A 23066-nucleotide genomic window follows, 5' to 3' on the forward strand; every position below is an offset into this window, starting at 1 on the left:
TATTTGTATATTTCAATTTTAAAGATTGTTAAAATATTCAAATATATTTGCTTACAAAATAAACATGGCTCCAAAAGAAAATTCCCTCTCCTTTGAAGGGTGTTCTCTTTTGAAATCCTTTAGAAAACTCGAAGCCATAAGAAAGCAAGCAAATGTATTTGAACTTAAATTCATAGGAGTAGAAATCCAAACATATAGTGGTGGACCATAGCTATTTTACTTTTTAGTAGATCCTGGGTTATATTTATGCTTCAAATAAATGAATAAAATATTTTATTTAAGCATTTGTTTCATGCATCATACATGATGTTAGCTAAATAAACATGAATATTTAAGAGTCTCGATTAAACTTTCTGAATTAAAAATCCTTGACTCCTTATGATAGAGTCTTCCTATCTTATATGCACAAGACGGTTGATTGTGTTTAAAATATTAGCTGGCAGTTCACTCCATACAAGCATAAGCCCGGATTGTACACCCATAGGTGGTCTTTTCTAACTCCTGATAAATTCTAAATCTATAATTTCTCCTAAGACAGTAAATCAATCTCTAATCTTCTTAACTCAAATTTTTAATCAAATCCTCATATATTTAAAAAATTTGGTCATCACTAACATGAAGAGAAGAGTTTATACCCCTTGGATTAAAAGAACTTACGAACATCACTATGTACCAAACCAAGAAGAGAATAAAATAACATCCCTAATCGAGAGTATTCTTAGGTCAAGGCCTAAGATATAATTAAATATGGGGGCTTGTGCCCGTGGAAAACTGACAACCACATCAAATAAACTCCACTTGAGCTGATGTATGAAATAGGAAAAATCTCGATATTATCGAGTCATATATATTATTATACATCGAGATGTGTAGGCGAAAGTCACTATTCTCTATAGATAATCATATGTATTATTTTATCTACTCTTTCATTGGTCTGCTTCTGTGAAGTGTAAAGGTCTACGACCGTTTTATCCTACGGGATAGTGCAATCATACAATTTGCAATCTAACCCCTGCTAACAATATCCTTTCGAAGACCCCACATAAACTCTATGAATAGTTGGATATTTGTTCATATAATACTCTTTTATATTCATTTATTTAGAAAACCTTATAAATTTGAATAAAATTTTTAAACTAGATATATAATATAATAAATTTGAATATTTGCCCACTTATTATTTGTGTTTAACTGTTTATAAACATATTCACTTGTTGTTTAACAAATAACTCGCTAACAGTTCAATAAAATGCCCATTTAAAGATAATTTAATTTCTTTCTTATAGCTTATTTTGTGACATTATATCAAAATTCTTATATTTTATGTAGTTCAAAGTTCAAACATTATTTATTTTACACTGACATATTAATATGCTGAAAATATTGAATAAACTGGTACAAGAATAGATTAAAATTTAACTTTGTCTTTTATCAACAATTAATAATAAAAGTATCAAATAAACGCTACATGGATAGATTAAAATATAATTTTATTTTTTAAATTAATATTTGATTATTAAAATATTAACAAATAACTAGAATGATATATTAAAATTTTAATTTTGCTATTCATAAAATATTAGAAATCATGCTGGGTGAATTCTTACCAAGTTTGAAAAAAATTATAAATACATTTTTATTAGAAAAAACAATTGGTTTAAATAATTAGCATCCTGCATAAAATTAATCAGGCTTGATTACGACTAAAATTCAACAAAAAAGTTAATAAGCAAATTTGAATTAGATTTTAAATATGACTCATGTTCAAGCTAAAAGCTCTAGCTTGATAAGAAGTAAAATTAACGAGCTTAAACAATATGGTGCTCAGATTGACTTGATTCATTTCCATCTTAAGCACGATGAACTTAAAAGAAAATGAATAATTCTATAGTAGAAACATAAAGTATAAGAAACTGATAGGATAGAATCAAAAAGGCAATCAACTGAATGAGCAATAGTTAGCAAAAATGCGAGCTGAAATCAAGATTATGCACGAACAAACTCACACAAAATTATCATGTAATGTTCTTATTTCTGGATGCTCTGGATATCTGTTGATCAGCTGCAATGGTGACCGTGCAGATCTGCTTCAAGGAAGTGAAACAACAATAATAATAACCAACAATAAACCATTACAGAAATTTGTATTAAAAGAATAAAATTGCACCTGTATACATTCCACTTCTCGGTCTGTAACTTCTCAGGGAGAACAACACTATAACCCTGCTCTGGATAAAGATAAAAAAAAATCAGGGTTAATGTATGCATAAAATGAACAAACTGAGGGTTTTGAAATCTGTAAGATTGTTGTTTTACAGTAGGCCAAAAAAATTCTCATACCCTGATGGCAAGAAAAAAGCTATTTTCCATTAATAAAGTGTAAAGATCCAACTAAAATGCACCAAGTTTAGCACAAAAGATGTTATCATCTACTAAAATAATGTTGAAAAATAAAAAATAAGTATGCTACATATTTTCTTATTCTAATTGTAGAATATATAAAAAAATTTATAGGAGGATTTAGCCTGCAAAGAGAGAAAAAAACTGGAAAGTAATTAACCTAGAGCCTATTTAGGATCACTTTTGTTTTTATTTTTTATTTTTTTTTTTTAAATAAATCAAGGTAAAACTCAGTTTTTTCCTTGATGAAAAGCCTATCATTTTCAATATGCTTAGTCAGATCACGATAGATTGGATTCATATTAATGTTAATAGTAGCTTGGCTGTCAAACATTTTTATTACAAGTCCTTTACTGAATAGATATCTTCAAGAAGACATTTTCACTACATACATTCAAACTCTTATGGGTCATGGCACTAAATTCTGCTTCAGCACAGCTCCAAGCTATCATATACAGCATTTGATTCTTCAAGTAACTAAACTCCTCCCTATAAATGAATAATTACCATATGCTAATTTTTTATTTATTACAGATCCAAACTAGTCAGCATCAATGAAGATTCCAATATTTATTTTAGCCCCATTTTTCAAGAATAACCATTTTTATACATGCCTTTTTAAGATATTTTGGTATCTACATTAAGATGCTCCTTCATGAGGTTATTCATAAATTAACTAACAATACTAATGGGAAAATAAACATCAACTCTAGTGTGACTGTGTGAGACATGTAGATAAGTTTTTCTACTTAACCATTGGTGCCTTCTTTTGCCAATCAGGGTTGAAATTTCTTAGTCCCAACTTTATTTAATAGATCCATTGATTCATTTGTGGGTCTGTATCCAAGATTATCAGTTTGCTTTAGTAAGTCGAAGGTGTGTTTTTGTTCTTATTATTTCCATGAAAAGAATATATTTTAATAAACCAGGATCTTTGATTTCAAATTTTTTAAATATGACACCTTTCTGATTTCTTATATCTTCTTCATGGTCCCCTATTAAGACGATGTCATCAATATATATGATCACACCTTCATAAGATTTTTTGTGAAGCAAAGTGTGATCAAATTAAAGTATTCATGTCATGATTATTCAAAAAATTTTAAATTGGTCATCAACTATCTAACGCAACGCTCTACTTTTCTCATCCAGGACTTGGGACTTGGTAATGACAGTGTTTATAGAAAAAAAAAAAAAGGATTCATGTAGCCGACCCCACATAGTGGAATAAAAGCTTGATGATGTTGTTGTTGTTCTAAAGTGTGATAAAATTATCCTTGAGAGTAGCTATGCCTTTTTAATCACCATGATAAACATGTTGAACAGAGTTCTTTGTGTTTGTTTTAAGCTACATTAAAATTTCCTGAGCCTGTTGTAGATTCGATTTGTATTGCTCATACGCTCAAATTTATGAAGTATTATCAAATAGACATGGTATTCTAGATCTCCATTTCAAAATACATTTTCACATCTAATTGATTGTGTAACAAATCTAAATTTGAAATAAGAAACAAAATTATCCTAAGAGTGTTTATCTTAGCACCCAAGGCAAAGGTTTCTTGACAATCAATACATGTTAGAGTGAAACAGCTTGTCGCAAATCTTGATTTGTATTGGTCGACACTTCCATCTGCTTTGCATTTCACATAGAAAATCCATTTGCATACAATGTCTTACTTCCCATTGGGAAGATTTAAAAGCTACCAAGTATCATTTCTTTCAAGGACCTAAATTTTTTCATGAATTACATATTTTCCATTCATGAACTTTAAATCTTCTTTAAAACTACTTGGAATTTCCAACCTTGAAATATCTGTAGCAAATACAACATAGGAAATATGCTGATTGATAGGATATTTGGAGCAACAACAATAACAACAACATCAAGCCTTTACCCCACTACGTGGGGCCGGCTATTATTTATCTCCATTGTGTCCAGTTAAGAATCAAATTTTCATTTAAATCCAATAAGTAAATGTCGTTTAGAATATTTTCTAATCAAGTTTGTTTAGGTCTACCTCTACCTTCTTAACACAGGCCAAATCTAATACATCTACTCTCCTAACTGGGATATCAAAAGTCTTATGTTTTATGTGTTCAAATCATCTAAGAATATTCTCTCTAATCTTATCTTCCATTAGAGATACTCTAACATTTTTACGTATATACTTGTTTCGCATTTTATCTCTAAGAGTGAAACCACAAATCCGCTTGAGCATCCTCATCCCTGCAACAGTTAACTTACTTTTATGCTTCTCTTTTAATGGCCAATATTCTGCACCATAAAACATTGTAGGTCTCACCACCATCTTATAGAATCTTTCCTTAAGTTTGAGAGATACTTTTTTATCACACAACAAGCTGGATGCATTTCTCCACTTCAATCATCCAACTTGAATACTACTATATATTTCCTATGAGCAACAATACAAATGTTTAAATCATCCTCTGAATCAACCACATCTTTATGAAACAATGTCAAAAGTCAAAACTTGGATCAGACCTTAGATTTGGTTCAGGAGAAATACCTTGCCAGTTCTTTTTTTTTTGTTGTTGCTTGGACTAGATAATCCTTTTATACCTTGCTTCTTCTATGTGATCTTCAAAACCTTTAGGGTATTCAAACGAGAGAGTTTCAGATTGGGATGATTCAAGTAGTTCTCGGAGATAAGTTGATTGAGCAAATAATAATATATGATTGTCATTATTTTAAAAATCAAATTAATATAGAGAGCTGATATTATCCCCCTGAATATGAGTTTTGAGAAAAAAAAAGTATTACGCATCTCACCTTAATCTGTTGGTTGGGAGCTTTGGCTACCAGCCAACAGGTCTTGGGTTCGAAGCTTGCATTTTTATTTTTATTTTTTTGCCAAGGGGATAACATTTGTACTCATATAGCTGAGAAGAGTAGTAATAAAAATACATTTTATGACTTCTGGGTCAAGATGAGTATGAATATGCACAAAAGTAGAGCAGACAAAGACCTTGAGAGAAATGGTAGCGATTATTTCACCCATGGAATGAAAATATTCTTTCCTAAATTAATTCATAAGAAGTTGAACTTAGATTTTGAATTAGGCCTCTATAAATGAGTGGAATTTTTGCAAAATGGAGTTGGCTATAAACTTTTCTTTCAGTAAAAAAATTCAAATAGTTCAAGCATGGTCACAACGAATAATATAAATCACATGGCAACTGAAATATTTTTCACCCTAGATGAGCTCCAAATGTCACTATGAATATTTAAACATTATTGGAAGACTATAATAATGACTAAGATAGAATGAAGTACGTTTAAATATTGGTAAGTTTAACACACTGATATGTATTAGGATTTATGCTAATGAAAAGAGAGGGAAATAATTTTTTAGGTAAATGAAATTTGGAGACTAAGAAAAAAGTACCACAACATAATTGTGCTTTCATTAGAGGAAGGAACATACTAAGTATTTTTCTCTTGCTTTTTCACGATTTGTTTCAAAATTTAGCACATAGAAGTTATCATTTTCCATTACCTAGCTAATTATCCTTCCAGAATGTCTATCTTCAAATTAACAATGAGCAGGAAGAATATTATTAGTATAATTTACATCCTTGATAACTTAAGGATTCATCATAAATTACAGGATAACTGATAAATTAAGAGAAGTTAAGAACCACATATTTGGTAACATTGATACTACCAGAGCCAATTAGTTATGATGTTGATACATCAATAATTATAACTGCATAGATCTTTAAACACGGATGAAGGATTTGAGCTAATGAGGTATCCCCTATCATATGATTAAAGCCTCCAGAGTTCATGATCCAATTTATATATTTCTATTTTGCACTTAGAAGGCATTCAAGTTCGTCTCTTTTTTTAAAATCGCATTGATGATGATTTTTTGTGAAGAAAATTTTGGTTTTTTATAATTGACAACTTCGATAAGATTTCTAAGATAACAATGTTGCCATGTGATCTTGATAAAAAACTTCTTTTCAAGGTGGCATCGTAGGAGGTTCTTCTTTTCAAGGTCATTCCATGTTTAACCGTCCTCACAACTTAAGCAAAAAACTTCTCATTGGCATAATAAGGCATAGAATTCAGACAAGATGTGAAAGATAGAGAAGTATGGAAAATAGAAAATAGATATGTCTCCCATGTTAAAATATATGAGAGCAGATAATATTACATATTTTTTATTCCACTGGATAGAATAAATACTATATTTCTAGGTGAAACAAAAAGATATAAAAAATAGAAAAGTAATTAATCTAATTAATTACAATCAATTCAAAATTAAAAAATTATTCCACACAAAAAAAGTAGTTGTTGGCAAATTGTTTATGAAATCCAAGAGGGTGATGGCCAAGGTTGTTGATCGCATCGATGGCTGCAGTGGAGGTGCTTGCAAGGTTGGTGGAGAAAAGCTAGAAGGCCTCAAGTATTATGTATTGCCAAGGTGGTGTAGGATCAAGATTTCCACAAATAATTCAATAGTCCTATTGAAGATGAATTAACAACCTATAGGTCATGTCCGCATATATGAATATTCCCTATATTCAGGTTTGCTTAGTGGGATTTCCTCTTGAAGATGAATAACCAATTTTTTAATTTCATATACAGTTTAAATTTATTTATATTAGCAGGGTATAATTGTGATGAATATATCAAACAAATAACTAGATATATAAAATCAACCCTTTCTAATTAATATTTGAACTTCACCAAATAATTTAAATAAACCAACAAATTATGTCCATTTTGATTAAAATTTAAAATGCCCATTATATCCCCTAAAAAATTTACTGGCTTCACAAAATTAGTTCCGTCAAACTACAGAAGAACAGAAATAAAACATATACTGTTTGATTGGCTTCTACCAGAATTTACATGGTGATCCTTTAATAATGACAACTCACAAGTATCTTCAAAAATCATGGCTAGCATAATTGGATCAATCCCATTCCCATGAAATAAAACTCAATGTCCATTGACTAATATGTCAATTCCCATAATTGCATTTTTATAAAAAAAATAAAAAAATAAAAACCAGAAACCCCTTTTAACAACAATGGGCTAGAACCTCATTGTGCTCCTTATCAGAATATTTAAAGTTCTATTCACAGATTCAATGGCAAACAACGTCCATCTTCCGTGGGATAGACCCACCGCAAGGCTATCAGAGTTCTTACTAATACAAAAACTTCTCGCCCCATTTCAAACACTTCAAAACCAAATTACAGGGTAAAAGGAATGAAAAAATTATAATCCAATTAAAACCTGAAATCCTCTTAGCTCACGAAATAAAATTCCTTTCAGGCATCCAGCATTTACCAACTTGCAAAAGTAATCCGCCATTAGCCAATCTAAACTTACATTTTGTTCACCCGTCTACTAAATCTTCCTCGAACTAAAATCGTCGCCATTAAAAGATCCATTTAACACGAAAACAAATAGGGACCAGCAGGGACTAAACCAAAAAAGCAATTTTCATTTAAACAGCGAATAAACACTAGAGACCAGCAGCGAAATTGATAATAGTAGCAAAACTAAACCTACAAAGCTTCAATAGATTGGAAGGGTTCAACATAGGTTCTTCAGACACCAAAGAACGAACCCCACTTAATGCCACAGTAAACTCAAACCTAAGAACAGAGAAGGCGAAACAACTCACCCTGAACAAATTCTCCCGCGGTGGCGCAAGAGCTCAGCTGAGATCGCGCATCATCGCCTCCGACAATGGCTCGGAGATGGCCGGCGATCGCCCTAAGGCGGCGCTCAGCATTGAAATCCATCGTCCTTGACTTTTCCTCCCTCTCGGGAACAATCAATTTATCCAAATTTTGCTTCGTATTTTAATAATGGGATGGACCGACGAACGGAAAAAAGAAATATCTTCTATTTTTCACGCCTCGTGGCTGATGCGAGCGCCGGTTAGTGTGTTGTTCCACACTTGCAGTTAGTTACAAGGAGACAAATGGAATTTACGAGATTCAGCCTCCGGTGTACCGAAATTTACAGATGGACCTCTCTGAAAACCCATTGATTGTCGTTTCCGGTTTCTTCTGGACTTAAAAGGGTACTTTTGGGATTTCATAATTAGATTTTTTCATAAATAAAAGCAGACTGCAAATTTAAGATCCGTTTGTTTGGGAAATAAATTTAGGCTTTATTTGTGGGAAATTTATTTTGTGCCGATGTCGAATGTGTTTAGAGGCTAATCAGAGAATTTTTATTTGGTCTAGTGTCCTGACATAGCTCTACGTTCGGACGCCAGTAAAATGGTGTCACGTGCCCTTACGCTTTACCGCGCGGCTCGACGACCCGACCCAGACCGGACCCGGGATTGCTATGTATGTGCAAAAGGTTGTATTGCTAGGTATTGCTCGATATTCCTCGATAATAATGAGAAATATCATTATGTGAAGACCAATACCTAGCAACACTCTGGTTTAGCTAGGTATTGCTCATAATTTCTAGGTATTGGTCTTGATAGAGCGGTATTTCTCGTTATTGTCAAGCAATACCTAGCAATACGCGAACAATTGTCAAGCAATACCTAGCAATACGCGAACATAGCAATACCGGGTTCCGATTTGGATCGGGTCTTCGGGCCGTGCGGTAAAGAGTAAGAGCACCTGGCAACATATTATTGGCCTCCGAATGTAGAGCTGCGTCCGGTGTCCAGACCTAATCAGAAGACCTCATGTCACCTAATGTTTTCTGCATTGACTGATATAATATTTTTTATTTTAGATGATTTTTTTAAACCATTATAGATAAAGCAATTTTTAAAATTATTATAAAAACAATTTTTTAGTGAAAAAAAAAATTAAAAGTGCCGAAGAAACAACATTATGATTACAAAGTAAAAATTAAAATAATAAGAAAAGTATCTCAAATAATATCTTAACTACTCTTGTTATAAAATAACTTTTCATTATAATTTTTTTTTAAATCATTGAAAAAATTAATATAAAAAATTATATTTGTTATGAAAAACTTAAAAAATCATTAATTTAGATGACGTTTGATTTAATTGTTTAGATAGTTAGTGGATTATAAATATAATATAAAATTAATTTGATAATGACGTTTATATTTTTTATAGCACTGTCTTTCTTGAAAATGACATACTTCTACCTAAATTATGAAAAACCTGCCAACCTTTCTGCAGCTTTCGCTCTTTTATTTAATTAAAAGAGCAAAAGATACATAAAAAAAAAATAAAAAGGTAAATTTAACTTCAATAAAAAAATCATTTAGATTATCACAGTGGTATATTTGATCTATTATAAAATTTTAGATATTTAAAAAGTAATTAAAAAATAGACATGTTATGTAAGGAATAAATTTAATTAAATATTTTTTTTTTGAAGTAAAATAAATATAGCGTAAAGTACAACGATGGCGATCGATGGGAGGCCGCTGCTGAATATAGTGGTGATGGATGACGATTGCTTGTGATGTAAACTTTTCTCACTCAAAATTAAATGAGTTTGATTTATCTAAAAATAAATTAAAATGATTTTATTATATTTACTTTTTAAAATTCATAGGCATTTGAAAATCTCAAAATCAACCAAACAGTCCGTAAGGTCAATAAAGACAATAAAAAGAGTGAAAGTGCCAACAATGAGACACGTTTTATTAGTTGTCATCCCCTCGTAGTACGGTTGACTTTCTCCTATTAGTGATTCCACTACATAAATAAATGAGTAGATACGCATGGATGTGTATTGTTTTTTTGTTTTTTTTTTAAATCTAATCATTTTGGTAAGTGTTGCGGGCTAGAGTATACGCAACAATAGAGTTAGAATTTTAAGTCATAGCGTTGCATGAATATCCAGCTAACACGCAAAGAAAATAAGGTTTTTTGCTTGGAAAATCCCAGAAAGGGGAAAAACTATGGGGCATGACCCAGTTGAAAATGATTATACTAGAATTCGAGTAGATTATAGCGGGCTAACTCGTCCTTGAGGGCGATCAGATTACAAATGTCAACTGTCAAGTTAAAATCTAGTGAGAAACGGGGATGATAGTCCAGCATCGCTTGATGGACTGGCACAAGTCCGGCGTGACTTGGAAATTCAGGTTTTTATTGGTAATCTGGTGAAACTCCGGGGTCAGTGGTCCGGCGGAGCTCTGGGCCTCAAGTGGTGGTCTTGCGGAGCTCAGTGCCTCAAGTGGTGGTCCGGCGAAGCTCAGGGCTTCAGGTGGTGGTCCGACGAAGCTTGGGGCCTCAAGTGGTGGTCCGGCAGAGGCCCAAGTGGTGGTCGAGGTGGCAAGGAGGCAAGAGCAATCTCCGATATCTCTCACTTCTCCTTAGGCTTAGGTCCCTTTTCAAGAGGAAAGAGAGCTCTATTTATAGATTTATTAGAGTGACATGGCTTGTAAATAGGTGGAAGATCAAGGGCAAATGGGGAGTGGTTTGGATGGACGGCCGATGTTGAATCCCTTGATTGTGGACCGTTTGACGGACATTTGAATGGCTTAGTGATGTCGAAATTCCGTGATCTTGGGCTCGTGGGATTCGTCTCATCGAGCTGCTCAATTTGACTATAAACATGTCACATTTGGTAATCCATATTGTGGTTCGAACCTTCCAACAGCGTTTCGGTCCCTTGATTTGGGCCCATTTTGGCTCGGATTGAGTTGATTTTGGTGTCGTTGGGTTCAAGACATTCAGTTCGACTATGAGTTTGCTGAAATCGGAGTTCGGATGGTCCAAATTTTAATTTTGGAAGTTTCCAATTTTATTTTCCTTGAGATTCGTGCCCGATCAGGACAAATTTTTGACGAGGCATCAATCAATTTTTTTGACAAATTTGTTAAATTATTGATTTTTATTTAAGAGATAAATTTTATTATTTATATCCAACACCCCGTTATCTGCTAATATATCTCAGTGACTCATCAATACCCTCACTGGTGAGCTCTACTATATCTCATCATCGACAGGCTTGTCCATGCCTTCTCAGCCTCCTGAACCTATTAATGTCATGCATGTGAGCTCTCATGCAAGATTGAGAGAGATGAGATCAGACAATGTGAGGTTGAAAGCTTCGCAGTTTGGTTGGGGCGGCTTTATTTGTGACGACTTTTATTGATTTCGAAAGCAATTTTCTAATATAAAATTTCTTGAACTAAAATTTTTTGCAATAAAAAACAACTTCATCAAATATTAAGAAAGAAGACAGACAGAAAAAAATGGGATTGACGCTGCAGTGACGAATGATGGAGATTCCAATCGAAGTTGTTATTTTTTATTTTATTTCGGTATATATCGACCAGCCTACGTAACTCTTCATTTTTCTCATACAAAACTTCGGGACCTGACAACGACAATGTTATAACAATAAAATTTAGATATATAAACAATAAAATATTGATGTTAAATGTATAAATCATAGTATCTAAAGTGCAACATAAACAAATCCTACAAAAAATCATTCTCTATTTTTCTCGTACAGAACTTCGGACCTGACAACGAGGGAATAAAATGATACTTTAATATAGTTGGAGATCATTCGACCCTTCATATAACGTCAAGAGATAACTATAATCATTTTCTCATATATACAACTTTCATTTAATTATCTTCCACTTTGAAAATATCACTTGTTTTTTGCTTAAAATGTCCTGATATATGGAAAATATATATAATTGAGTACTTAGGAGATGTCCTGCAACAGAGGAGATGTCCAAATGGGGCTTGTAACTTGATCTTGTGTGACTAAGTACATAAACCAATGCAAGAAGCTGAGATATGGAAGGAAGCCACGTTGAGTTGAAGCTAAGAGGGCTTTGGCGTCGCCGAATCTTTACGTGAAGGTGCTTCTTCTCCTTGTTTCTGCAAGATGTCAAGTCATCAGGCACAGCACAGCCAAATAAGAAACAATACATAAATTTCAATGACAAAGTTGTTAAACTGACTTGAATATATCCCAAAAATCTGCATGACAAAATAATTTCATGCAGGATAAACGATTTATATTTTAATAGTTCTTTGAAAACTAGAATAGTTTCATTCTTTTTTTTCTTTGAAAAAAATGGTTCCAGACGTTTGTTTCTAAAGAAGCTTTTTGCATGGCATTGATAGCTAAGCATTGCGCATAAGTTGATGCTTCGATTGTAGGAATGCCCATCATCATAACTCAAAAATAGGAGAAATTATTTTGTGCGGACGCCGGACGCAACTCTACGTCTGGATACCGCGGTATTGAGCAGTACCGAGCGTCAGTACCAGTACTGAGCCGCGGTACAATAAGAAGGTGACGTGGTGCATTTTTATTGGTCTCTGGAAATCGTTCGGTGTCCGTACAAAATAATTTTTTCAAAAATAGGTTCAAGAAAAATAGAGCCTCAATATGAAATTCTTCCGATTGGGTAGGTAAATGTTATACTGCTAATGTTTTATCATAGATTGTTGAATATAGCATTAGCTTGTTTCCTACATAGTTTAAGGAACATGTGAGTCTAAACCAAGGAATGCTTTCAGGGGGAAGATAATCTGACGTTTAAGTTAATAAGTGGATTCAAATGCTTTAAAAAAAGAGTCAAAATTACTAAATTGAGTCCTTTTTAGAGGATGGAGCACTTCAAATGGTCTGGATTGGGTTCAAAGCTTCTCTCTTAAGAGAGGGGTATTATAGTTGTGTAAATGGTGGGTATTTTGGTATTTTTGGTTAGAAAGTGGATGAGGGAGTTGTTAAGGTTTCGTTTGGATGAATTATTATGTTCGGAACCGGACGGGAGTACAATCCGGTTTTTTATCTATCTACAGTAAAAGTGCAATGTAGCAGTTTCGCTTTTACTATAGACAGAGAGAAAACTGGACGGTTCTCTCCGTCTGATATCTGCATAGAATAATCTCTCCTTCATTTGGGGGCAATTTTCTTACTGCTTTCTAAAACAGTTTTTTAGTACAAAAAATTATAGTTAATTTTTTTTTTTTTTAACTAAATAATAGATTTAGAGAGGAATAAAAAACTATCTAAAATAAAGCCTAAGTCTGCAAGATGAAAATGCCTTCAGCTGGAGCATGTTGGTTCTTCTATCAATTAGAGATCTGAAGATTGAGACAATCTATGAAATTGGCCTCAGACTATTATACCCCTAAAGTTTATGGATGAAGCCCTTACACTTTGAGATTAGTGCTGAAAATAAGCTTGATTAGGATGATCATATTCAAATAAAAAACTTAAGAATAGTGCTGATAAAATATATTCCTTTATACTTGATTAAATGATTGTAACTAATCTTGAAGCAATTCCACAATGCAGATTTAGAAAGACCATTGCATTATCCTATCATTGTTACACAACGATCATGGAAGCACCAGTCTTGGCATCCAAGATCAGACAGCTAGGGTTAATATAGAATTAATGAATTTTTAAAGCCGTACCAATTGACTCCCTATTCTTCAGTATCTTACAAAGGACCAAAAAATATTTTCTTTTATTTGATAAATATGAGTAGTTGTGCTCTATATGCAAGTTTAAGATATTCTAAATGTTGTAATCACAATTTGTGATTTACCCTTAAACTTCACTAACTATAATTGCTCATATGATATAATTGCTCATATGATATTATTGTAGACATCCTCTTGGGATATCAATACCGACGCCCTCTTCACAAACTATAATTACTCATGGGATATCAATGTAGATATCCTATTGGGGCTATAAATTAAGATATCACGAGTTGACAATGTTGTGTTCTAAATTACCTATACAAACATGGTTATTCCTTGAGGCTTTAGTGCAATTCAAGATGAATCTTATTTAATGCTGGGACAAAGACTCTCTCTCTCTCTCTCTCTCTCTCTCTCTCTCTCTCTCTCTCTCTCTCTCTCTCATTGTTCTAAATTACCTTTTCAACGATGGTGAGCTAAAAATTATTCCTGGAGGCTTTTGGTGATTTCAAGAGGAATCTTATTTAATGATGGGACAAAGAGACACTTTTTCACCCTCCCCTCCCCTCCAAGGAACTAAGAAAAGACAATTAAAAGGCACTCGTTGGACACAGATGGGTCAAATCTAAATAGATGAGTAAAACTATAATTTAAAAATAAAAGCAAACATTCAAAATGCAACATTTGTCACCTTAAAAGAACATAACAAAAAAAAAATAGGACTTTCAGGGAACTTGGCAGCTCACCTGCGAGCAGGAGAAAGAACATGACTTCAGTGTTGCACTCAGGCCTATCAGAACAGTGGACCGACGGCTTTTTTATTACTTTCTAAAGCAACCTTCTGGTACAAAATTTTAATTTTGTATTATAAAATTGCTTTAAGAAGTAGTAAGAAAGTCGTCCCAATCAAAGCCTAAATGAAATGATTAACAAGGTAACGTTATTTGGTGCTTCATAGATCAAGGACACCTAACATTGTTGCAAGGAACATACGCTCAAACCTATTATTTTAATCTCGTATTGGAGAGAAAGTTACCATATTTATTCTCCTAAATGTTAGATCCAGCATCTAGGGTCTGATATCAAAGCGTCATTGGTGTTAATTCATCCCTTATCATATTGAATATGAATAATATATTTTATCATATGTCACTAATTTTCATTTCCAATAACAGATTATGCAATAAAGGGAGCTATTATCCAAGAAGTGCTCCAGTAAACAAGGCCAATCGATTAACCCATCAAATAGGAATAAGAATTGGCCGCCTTGGATTAACCAATCAACTATGTTAATAACATCAAAAAATAATAGGGTTTATGGAAAAAACAAGGCTACGAAAGAGGCAACATTATTGAATTACAAAGGAACTCTCAATAAGGAAGTAGCATACGAACGTGTAAAACGAGGAATAACGAGGCAAACCAAACAAAAATTATATGATGGTCGAACACTATCTATCCAGATAAGGAAGTCTTGTTAGTCATTCTCCTTTTTTTGTTGTCTATGTAGCTAACTAATTTGTTATGGCCACCTAGAATTTTTTCTAATTAAATGTCGATCATCTACTTTGTGACAACCACCTAATTAAGAGTTGTTAGAGTTTACTGGTCCCTGATATTAAGAATATGAGAGTAGAGAAAGCCTAAAAGCATGCATGTATTCATCCATGTATCCAACTTAAAACTTAATGACCATAAAGTTGCTCATTTTTACTCTTTCAAATCAAATTCCTTGAACGACCACTCCAGAAGAGTTTTGGTCGAATCCATCACGAAGAATTCAAGCAGGGTAAGAAAGAACAAGCTTAAAAGAAGAATTTTTTATGCTCCAGGTTTTAGGTTTTGCTCCATTTCAAATAATCTCTCAAATCCTTTTGTCTCCGTAGATTCATGTTCTTTCTTCATTAACGTTTCATTCAATGATTACCTTATGTATCATCAAAACATGAACTAAAGCTTCATTTGGGACAGCTTTCTTACCGCTTCTTAATGCTGCTTTTTAGCAAAAAATTAATTTTTTAACTAAAAAACGGCTTTAAGAAGCGGTAAGAAAGCCATCCGAAACGAAAAGCCTAAATCTCTGTCCTTCAAACACCACTATCAAATCCAATTCTACATCAAGTTTATTTGGGTTTGCCACTTTGCCGACAATCCACTATCTAGCTTCTAAGAAGAATCATTCCGGACTCACTGAAAGTTTATATTAATCCATATTTTAAGGTTAATTGGAGAATCTTCTCATAAGCTAAAAATAGCATAGAGGTAATAAAACTACTAGCTTATAATCACAATAGAAGCGAAAAATCAAGACATTTATACAACTTGATACGATTAGATAAGCATTTGTGCATCTCTGTGGGTAAGCATGCAAACACTTTATGGTGCAAGGCTGTGCTAACCAATAGGCATCAACAAATTCAAAAAGTCAGAAGAAGATCGTCATTTCCAGCCACCTATCGTGGTGCAATTTAGAACTTACTGTGGATATTGAAATTCTTCAAATCAATGGTAAAGATCTCAGCAATAATCACAGCTTTGCCCCACCCAGCACTGCAGATATATATACACTTCCAGGACCAGCTTATCCTGGCTTTTAAAAAAAAATTAAAAAATACCTTTTTGATCAAACCCTCCGCTAACATGTGCTCATAAAGTTTGCGCATGAGCATTTCTTCTTCTACCTTAACATCAAAAGGTAAAACAATCAATTTCCCTATAATGACAATAGTTAATAAGGCAAGAGCATTTCTTAAGAATTATTTTAACCACCAACCACTAGGTAGAGGTATTTCCTTTGACCTCAAAAATGGAGGTCAGAGATTTGAATCTCTAAAACAAAGAAGAAAATACTTAATAAGGCAATTCTGTCTAAACAAGTTTCTAGTAGCATCTCATACATACTTGAAGATTATGCAATTCATGGGACATTGTTCGATACGATTCCAGCAGAATTCGGCCCTGTTCATCAAGATGCCTACACCCCAAAATTGTATTTGACAAGATGAAATAAAATATAAGAAAAATAATACAATAGTATGCTTCCATGAATCTGTATATCAGGATTCAACGTCTTACTTCCGAATTTCTAACGAGTGCCTTGCGTCCATCTTTAGCTGAGAACAAGTCTGAAGTAGAAACTGAATTTATCAAATATTCAAAAATCACAATAAAAATATTTCTTTAGCTCAAATGATCAGATTGCATATGCTTGAAGAAATTATGAAAACTAGCAGAAAAATGAAAATCTAAGAGGGCGGAGAGAAGGGATCTCAAATCTAGCACAAAATCAGTGATCCGGTAATCTTTCTCTATAGAAACTTAACATGGATTAAAAAACATTACTGACCATCTTACTAGGCAAATGGTAAAGTGGTGGGGGCAAGAAATATAGGGAACCTATACCCCTCGCCCGCACAGGTGATAGAACCGAGCGACGACCCACTAAATCAAGAAACAAAGATGAAGACTAAGATGAGGAAGAACAAACTCTTAGATTTCAAATCTAAGACCGAATTAAAAACAAAATTACAACGACTTACAAACTCGACTCGAAATTAAAAGACACCCTAAAGTTGCTTTACTTAGAGAAGAGGGATACAGGTGGAGTGACACTTGCGGAGAGACGAAAGAGATTAGAAGCCGAGACGAAAGGTTGGAAAGAGCTCGCAAGATTTCCGGAGGGGATGAGAAAGAAGACGGATAAAGCTCACAAGCTTTTCCAAGCAAACCCGCAGGTTATAGCTTTTCCAAAAATAACATTTCATTCAACTCCTTTAAAACATTACAAATCTCCCATATATATGGGTATGAAAGGGAATATCAAAAGACACATAACATTAATTTGCATAAGAACCTAAGCACCATGAGCACGGATATCCCCCCCATGCATCATGGAAAACAGCCCAAGCTCAGGAACCAAAGCAGCAGCTGCGGGAGACAAGGAGGCCGCACGGAACCAAGGAGCCATAGCCGCGGGAATCATCCCAGGCGTGGAAAACCAACAGCCAGTTGGAATCCCAATGGGAAAAGGCACAAAAAACAAAACCCATGGTGGAATCCAAAGAGCCACCGAATGGGAAAACGAAACAACATCTTGGAATTCCAAAAACCCATTTGGAAACCCAAGAGACAACTTAAATAAAGATATTAAAAACTATAATAAAAGTACATTAAATAAAAGATAACTATGAACTAAAACTTAGCTAATAATGAGCTAACCCTTAGTTCAATAAATGAACTAAAGACCAGCTCATAAATGAGCTAAAATTTCAACTCAAATTGATTGAGCTTGTAAACTCGAGGGAGGCCAAAATTGATTTATTTTGGACATGAGTTGACCCCCCCCCCCTTTGTCTACATCAGACTCCCCTTCTTGAGGACTCAGCTCCCGATGAGTCAGTTTAGTTGTCTTCCGAAGAGAAGAAGACGGAGCATCCAATTCCTTAATCAGGTTTTCATATATCTGCATGATCTCATATCGTTCTTTCAGAAATTTATCTTGTAAACGCTGCTTTTTCTTGAAGTACCTTTCTGTACGTATGTGCATCCATGATTGATGTTTGTATAGTTCATACTCCAGGGGATTTGCTGACTTTGATGGAATCCACCTATCCATAGGATCTTCAATTTCTTCAGGTTTGCTTTCTTCTGTCTTTTTGTCTTTTTTTCATTTTTTTGATGACTCAAACAAGACTTAAAAAAAACAAGACTCAAAGAAAGACTCAAAAGACTCAACCTAAACTTAGACTCACAGTAAGACTCACGACACAACACGACTTGACTTGAAAAACTAATTTGACAAATCAAAATTTGACGACCAAATCCTAGGACTTCCTAACTTGCTCTGATACCAAATTGGTGGAGGCAAGAAATATAGGGAGTCTATACCCCTCGCCCGCACAGGTGATAGAACCGAGCGACGACCCACTAAATCACGAAACAAAGATGAAGACTAAGATGAGGAAGAACAAACTCTTACATTTCAAATCTAAGACCGAATTAAAAACAAAATTACAACAACTTACAAACTCGACTCGAAATTAAAAGACATCCTAAAGTTGCTTTACTTAGAGAAGAGGGATACAGGTGGAGTGGCACTTGCGGAGAGACGAAAGAGATTAGAAGCCGAGATGAAAGGTTGGAAAGAGCTCGCAAGATTTCCGGAGGGGATGAGAAAGAAGACAAACAAAGCTCGCAAGCTTTTCCAAACAAACCCGCATGTTATAGCTTTTCCAAAAATAACATTTCATTCAATTCCTTTAAAACATTACAAATCCCCCATATATATAGGTATGAAAGGGAATATCAAAAGACACATAACATTAATTTGCACAAGAACCTAAGCACCATGAGCACGGAAATCCCCCCCCATGCATCACGGAAAACAGCCCAAGCCCAGGAACCGAAGCAGCAGCCGCGGGAGACAAGGAGGCTGCACGGAACCAAGGAGCCATAGCCGCGGGAATCATCCCAGGCGCGGAAAAAAACTAGTAGCCGGCCGGAATCCCAATGGGCAAAGGCACAAAAAACAAAACCCATGGTGGAATCTAAAGAGCCACCGAATGGGAAAACGAAACAATATCTTGGAATTCCAAAAACCCATTTGGAAACCCAAGAGATAACTTAAATGAAGATATTAAAAACTATAATAAAAGTACATTAAATAAAAGATAACTATGAACTAAAACTTAACTAATAATGAGCTAACTCTTAGTTCAATAAATGAACTAAAGACCAGCTCATAAATGAGCTAAAATTTCAGCTCAAATTGATTGAGCTTGTAAACGCGAGGGAGGCCAAAATTGATTTATTTTGGACATGAGTTGACCCCCCCTTTGTCTACATCATAAAGTACTAAAAATACCATTGTAAGATGCCATTCTAGCTAGTAATAATGTCAAGTGAGAGCTTAGAAGAAATTGCTTTGCAAATTTAGGCAATCAAGGATATCCATTCAAGCCCCAAATAATATGTTTGGTTTTATGTGGGAGCAAGCGTATCAAATGCAAAAATGTCTATGCCCAAAAGATAATGCAACGCGCAAGAGTTTTTTTAACTATGAAAAGCGAAGTGCTGACAAAGCAACCAGTTAATTGAAGCAAGCATATCACATAGAACATGAGATAGTATTATACGATTCACCAAGTTTCATAGAAATCATATTTATGAAATACAGTATGACATTTTAAGTAAAATATTAACAAGGAAATATTAGCAAGCATATTCACAACGATTCCCCTACACTGCTAGCTATATAGCGTGGCGCACATGTTCAAGCTGGCACGCGCCATTTGCGCCCAGTGTGCGCAATGGCGCAAGGTGAGCACAATATGAATTTAGGGTAATATAATTATAAATAGTTTGTAATATTTATATATTTTAATTTGTGAAATAATGTAATAATTAATTTTAAAATTATTTGATATGATTAAAATAGTTTAGTTATGTTTTATTAAACTTTATTTTAGTAAAAATTTTGGATTAACTTGAAGCTCATTTTAATGGTTTGGACTTTGGATCACAAACATATTCAACCAAGCCTTACCCAACTTAATTGATACACTAAAATATGATTCACATAATGATTTTTATAATTTTTTTTATTTTATACCGTGTGCTATGGGTCATGGCTCCACGGGAAACTTTACGCCGTGGTGTGTCTTTCCCCGTTGACAACTATGCTCCCCATACCTCTTTTTCTCTCTCATTCTTTCTTCCTCCAACCCGTCGGCCTAGAAGAAACCCAAACTTTCATTCTAAAATGATATCATAAGAAGTTTTGATAATGATATACTAATAGCAATCTCATACAAATACTATCACAGTATCACATCATCCATATCATGTTATCATCAATGTGCGTGAATGTTTATAACATTTATCACTACAAATGCACAACCAAATTTAGCATTGGTGAGGTCTTCGCCACACAATTGAACATATCTGTTACAAGGTAGACTCTTCACTTTTGGAGTTTTGGTACATAAAAAGAACAGTCGATTCCATGCTGAAGCAACATGATATAAAATAAATTATTAAAAAAATAAATAAACTAGTTGCATACGGCAATTGTGCAAATCACAATAACGTGTCCTCATGGTCAAATAATATTTCAATCATATAAATGATGGAATTTGAATAGATAAAAAAATAAATATCGAGTATAAAAGTTTATAGCAAGCTCAATGGCAGATACTAGAAACTCCATATAAAAGAAATAGAAAGAATATGGGTAAGAGTTGCACAAGCACTATCAACATGATATCCAACAACATAGTTTGCAAAAAACGATAGTTACAATTAAGCTAATACACATGTAAAAGCAATAGCACGTATGCAATGAAATACACTTATGGGTTGTTTGGCAACAGGATTTAACAGGATTTATGCAGGATCTGAGCCTAAATCCTGCCAAACGAGATTTGAGCGTCCGGTAAGTCTCACGGCGGAATAAATCCTCCGTTTCCCTCTTTTTCCCGTAAATTCTGGATTTACTAAATCATGTAGTTCGGAGGATTTACGGGATTTGGCTAAAGAAGCGCGCGAAAGGGATAAAGATGGTTACCTTCGCAGCGAGCAAGCTCCCGTCGTAACCTCCGATCCGACGCCCTCGAAGGAGGCGAAGAAGCTTCTTTAGCGATTCTTTCAACACCACTTAACGCGAAGCCTTCAAACTACTTCACGCGACGCGCGCGACGGCCGAAGCAGCCCGAAGAAATGGCGACGAGGAAAAGCGATAACGGAGAAACGGAGAAAGAAAAGAAAACCTTAGGTTAATTAACTAATTAGTAATTAAAATTTAAAGTAAATAGTTTAATTTTATAATTTCTAATAGAAATTATTATTATATAACATTATAAATAATAATTAAATTGTTAATTAGTAGTAGAATATTCAAAGAATTAATGATATAAATAATAATTAAAACTAATTAAATAATATTTTAAAATTAATTAAGTTATTAGTATGAGTATTAATTAAATAATTAGTTATTTTAAAAATAATTAACTAACTAAATAGAAAATTATTAATATAATTAGATATCAAATACATAATAAATTAAAACATCGTTTTTTTAGTAACCATCTAATCACTCATAATAAACAAAGAATCACATAGAGTTCTTATTCTAACCTACACACATTTGCATTGGCTCACTATTTAGTTTAATTTCATTTTCTCATATTCCATGAAAAAAATCAAATGCAAGCTATTTTTGTCATAAACTTGCCTTAAATAAGAATCTACCCTAAATTCGCCCTACACAAGGTAACACCCCAGGATCAAAATTGGAACAATTCTCTATTTTATTTTTTTAATTAATCAACTAGAGCTTCTATAAACTATTTAAATAATAAATCTATATTCAATAAAAGCAACTAACAATTGTATATCTTAAAATATTGCACTATATTTATTCTCCCACAATTAATATGCAATAGTCAGGAGATTAATATAATTACTACTCTATCTCAAACTCATGACTATAATAGAATATGAAAAAAAAAATATATAAACAAAATTCAAAGAAAACCTAAGGATCTCTACTTAACTCACTCCAATTAGTCCCGACCCCTTCCGTATCCTGAAATCATAAAATCGATATAATGACCATAAAAGCCCACCAATTAATAAAATCTCTATCATTGCTTTCAATGCAAGTCAAAAGAATCAACATATATGTTCAATTATAGTCAATATTAATTTTCAATTAATATGAGCAATAGAAAATTTCAAAATATAAAATAAAATCAATATGATCAGTAAAGTCAAAAGAAACCTATCAAATTATAAAACATATGATAAATAATATTATCACCAAATAAGTTAATTAGGTCAGTATGTTATGCTATGTTGTATTGACACGATCTCAATAATATATATATCAATTAATTAATATACTATCATATAAATGCAATCATTAGTATAATTATAAAAATCAAGGCAAAACAATCCAGCTTTAATGTGATGATTTCTTCTTTACATATATTATATGTTGTAGCTATCCATTTGTCAATCTTATCTTATATTTCATTTATTTTTATTAATCATTTATTTTCACAAGCGACTTTTAATAATCATTTAAGAGTTGTCACCTTCTATTTGTCGGCGTAATTTAGTCAATCAGTTACATGCTACAACTAGGATTGCACCACAAACCTTTTATTTAAAGAAAACCCCATTATAATTTACTAGCCAACATGTATTCATTATAGTGTTAACAACTAGTCTTCCATTGCTTACAAATGCTATCTT

The 23066-nt window shown here is 33.4% G+C and overlaps 2 protein-coding genes across 6 annotated transcripts in view; both read right to left on the bottom strand.

The window, feature by feature from the left end:
• LOC110112749 (long chain acyl-CoA synthetase 6, peroxisomal) overlaps positions 1–8331 on the bottom strand; it is a 72683-nt gene extending 64352 nt beyond the window's left edge. For 2 of the 4 annotated variants that reach the window (XM_020845066.2, XM_028697281.1), the window contains exons 1-3: positions 8067–8330; positions 2168–2228; positions 2007–2084 (exon numbers count right to left, since the gene is read on the bottom strand). In XM_020845066.2, the coding sequence (XP_020700725.1) occupies positions 2007–2084; positions 2168–2228; positions 8067–8187 (260 nt within the window). In that variant the 5' untranslated portion in view covers positions 8188–8330. Of the gene's footprint in view, positions 1–2006; positions 2085–2167; positions 2229–8066 lie in introns of all 4 variants that reach the window. The other 2 variants (XM_028697282.1, XM_020845063.2) reach the window with 2 other exon arrangements.
• Positions 8332–11829: 3498 nt separating this feature from the next.
• On the bottom strand, positions 11830–21576 carry LOC110112438. Of its 2 annotated transcripts, none has more exons than XM_020844670.2 (5): positions 21376–21576; positions 16887–16948; positions 16713–16785; positions 16427–16492; positions 11830–12245 (listed from the first exon to the last, which is right to left on the bottom strand). In XM_020844670.2, exons 2-5 carry the CDS (start codon positions 16916–16918, stop codon positions 12189–12191), a joined length of 228 nt encoding a protein of 75 aa, XP_020700329.1. In that variant the 5' UTR covers positions 16919–16948; positions 21376–21576; the 3' UTR covers positions 11830–12188. The 2 variants fall into 2 exon arrangements, with proteins under 2 accessions (XP_020700329.1, XP_020700321.1); XM_020844662.2 differs by having other exon boundaries at positions 16887–16936; positions 21376–21573.
• Between the last annotated feature and the right edge of the window lie 1490 nt (positions 21577–23066).

Source organism: Dendrobium catenatum, unplaced genomic scaffold, assembly GCF_001605985.2.
Source record: "Dendrobium catenatum unplaced genomic scaffold, ASM160598v2 fragScaff_scaffold_908, whole genome shotgun sequence".
Taxonomy (NCBI): domain Eukaryota; kingdom Viridiplantae; phylum Streptophyta; class Magnoliopsida; order Asparagales; family Orchidaceae; genus Dendrobium; species Dendrobium catenatum.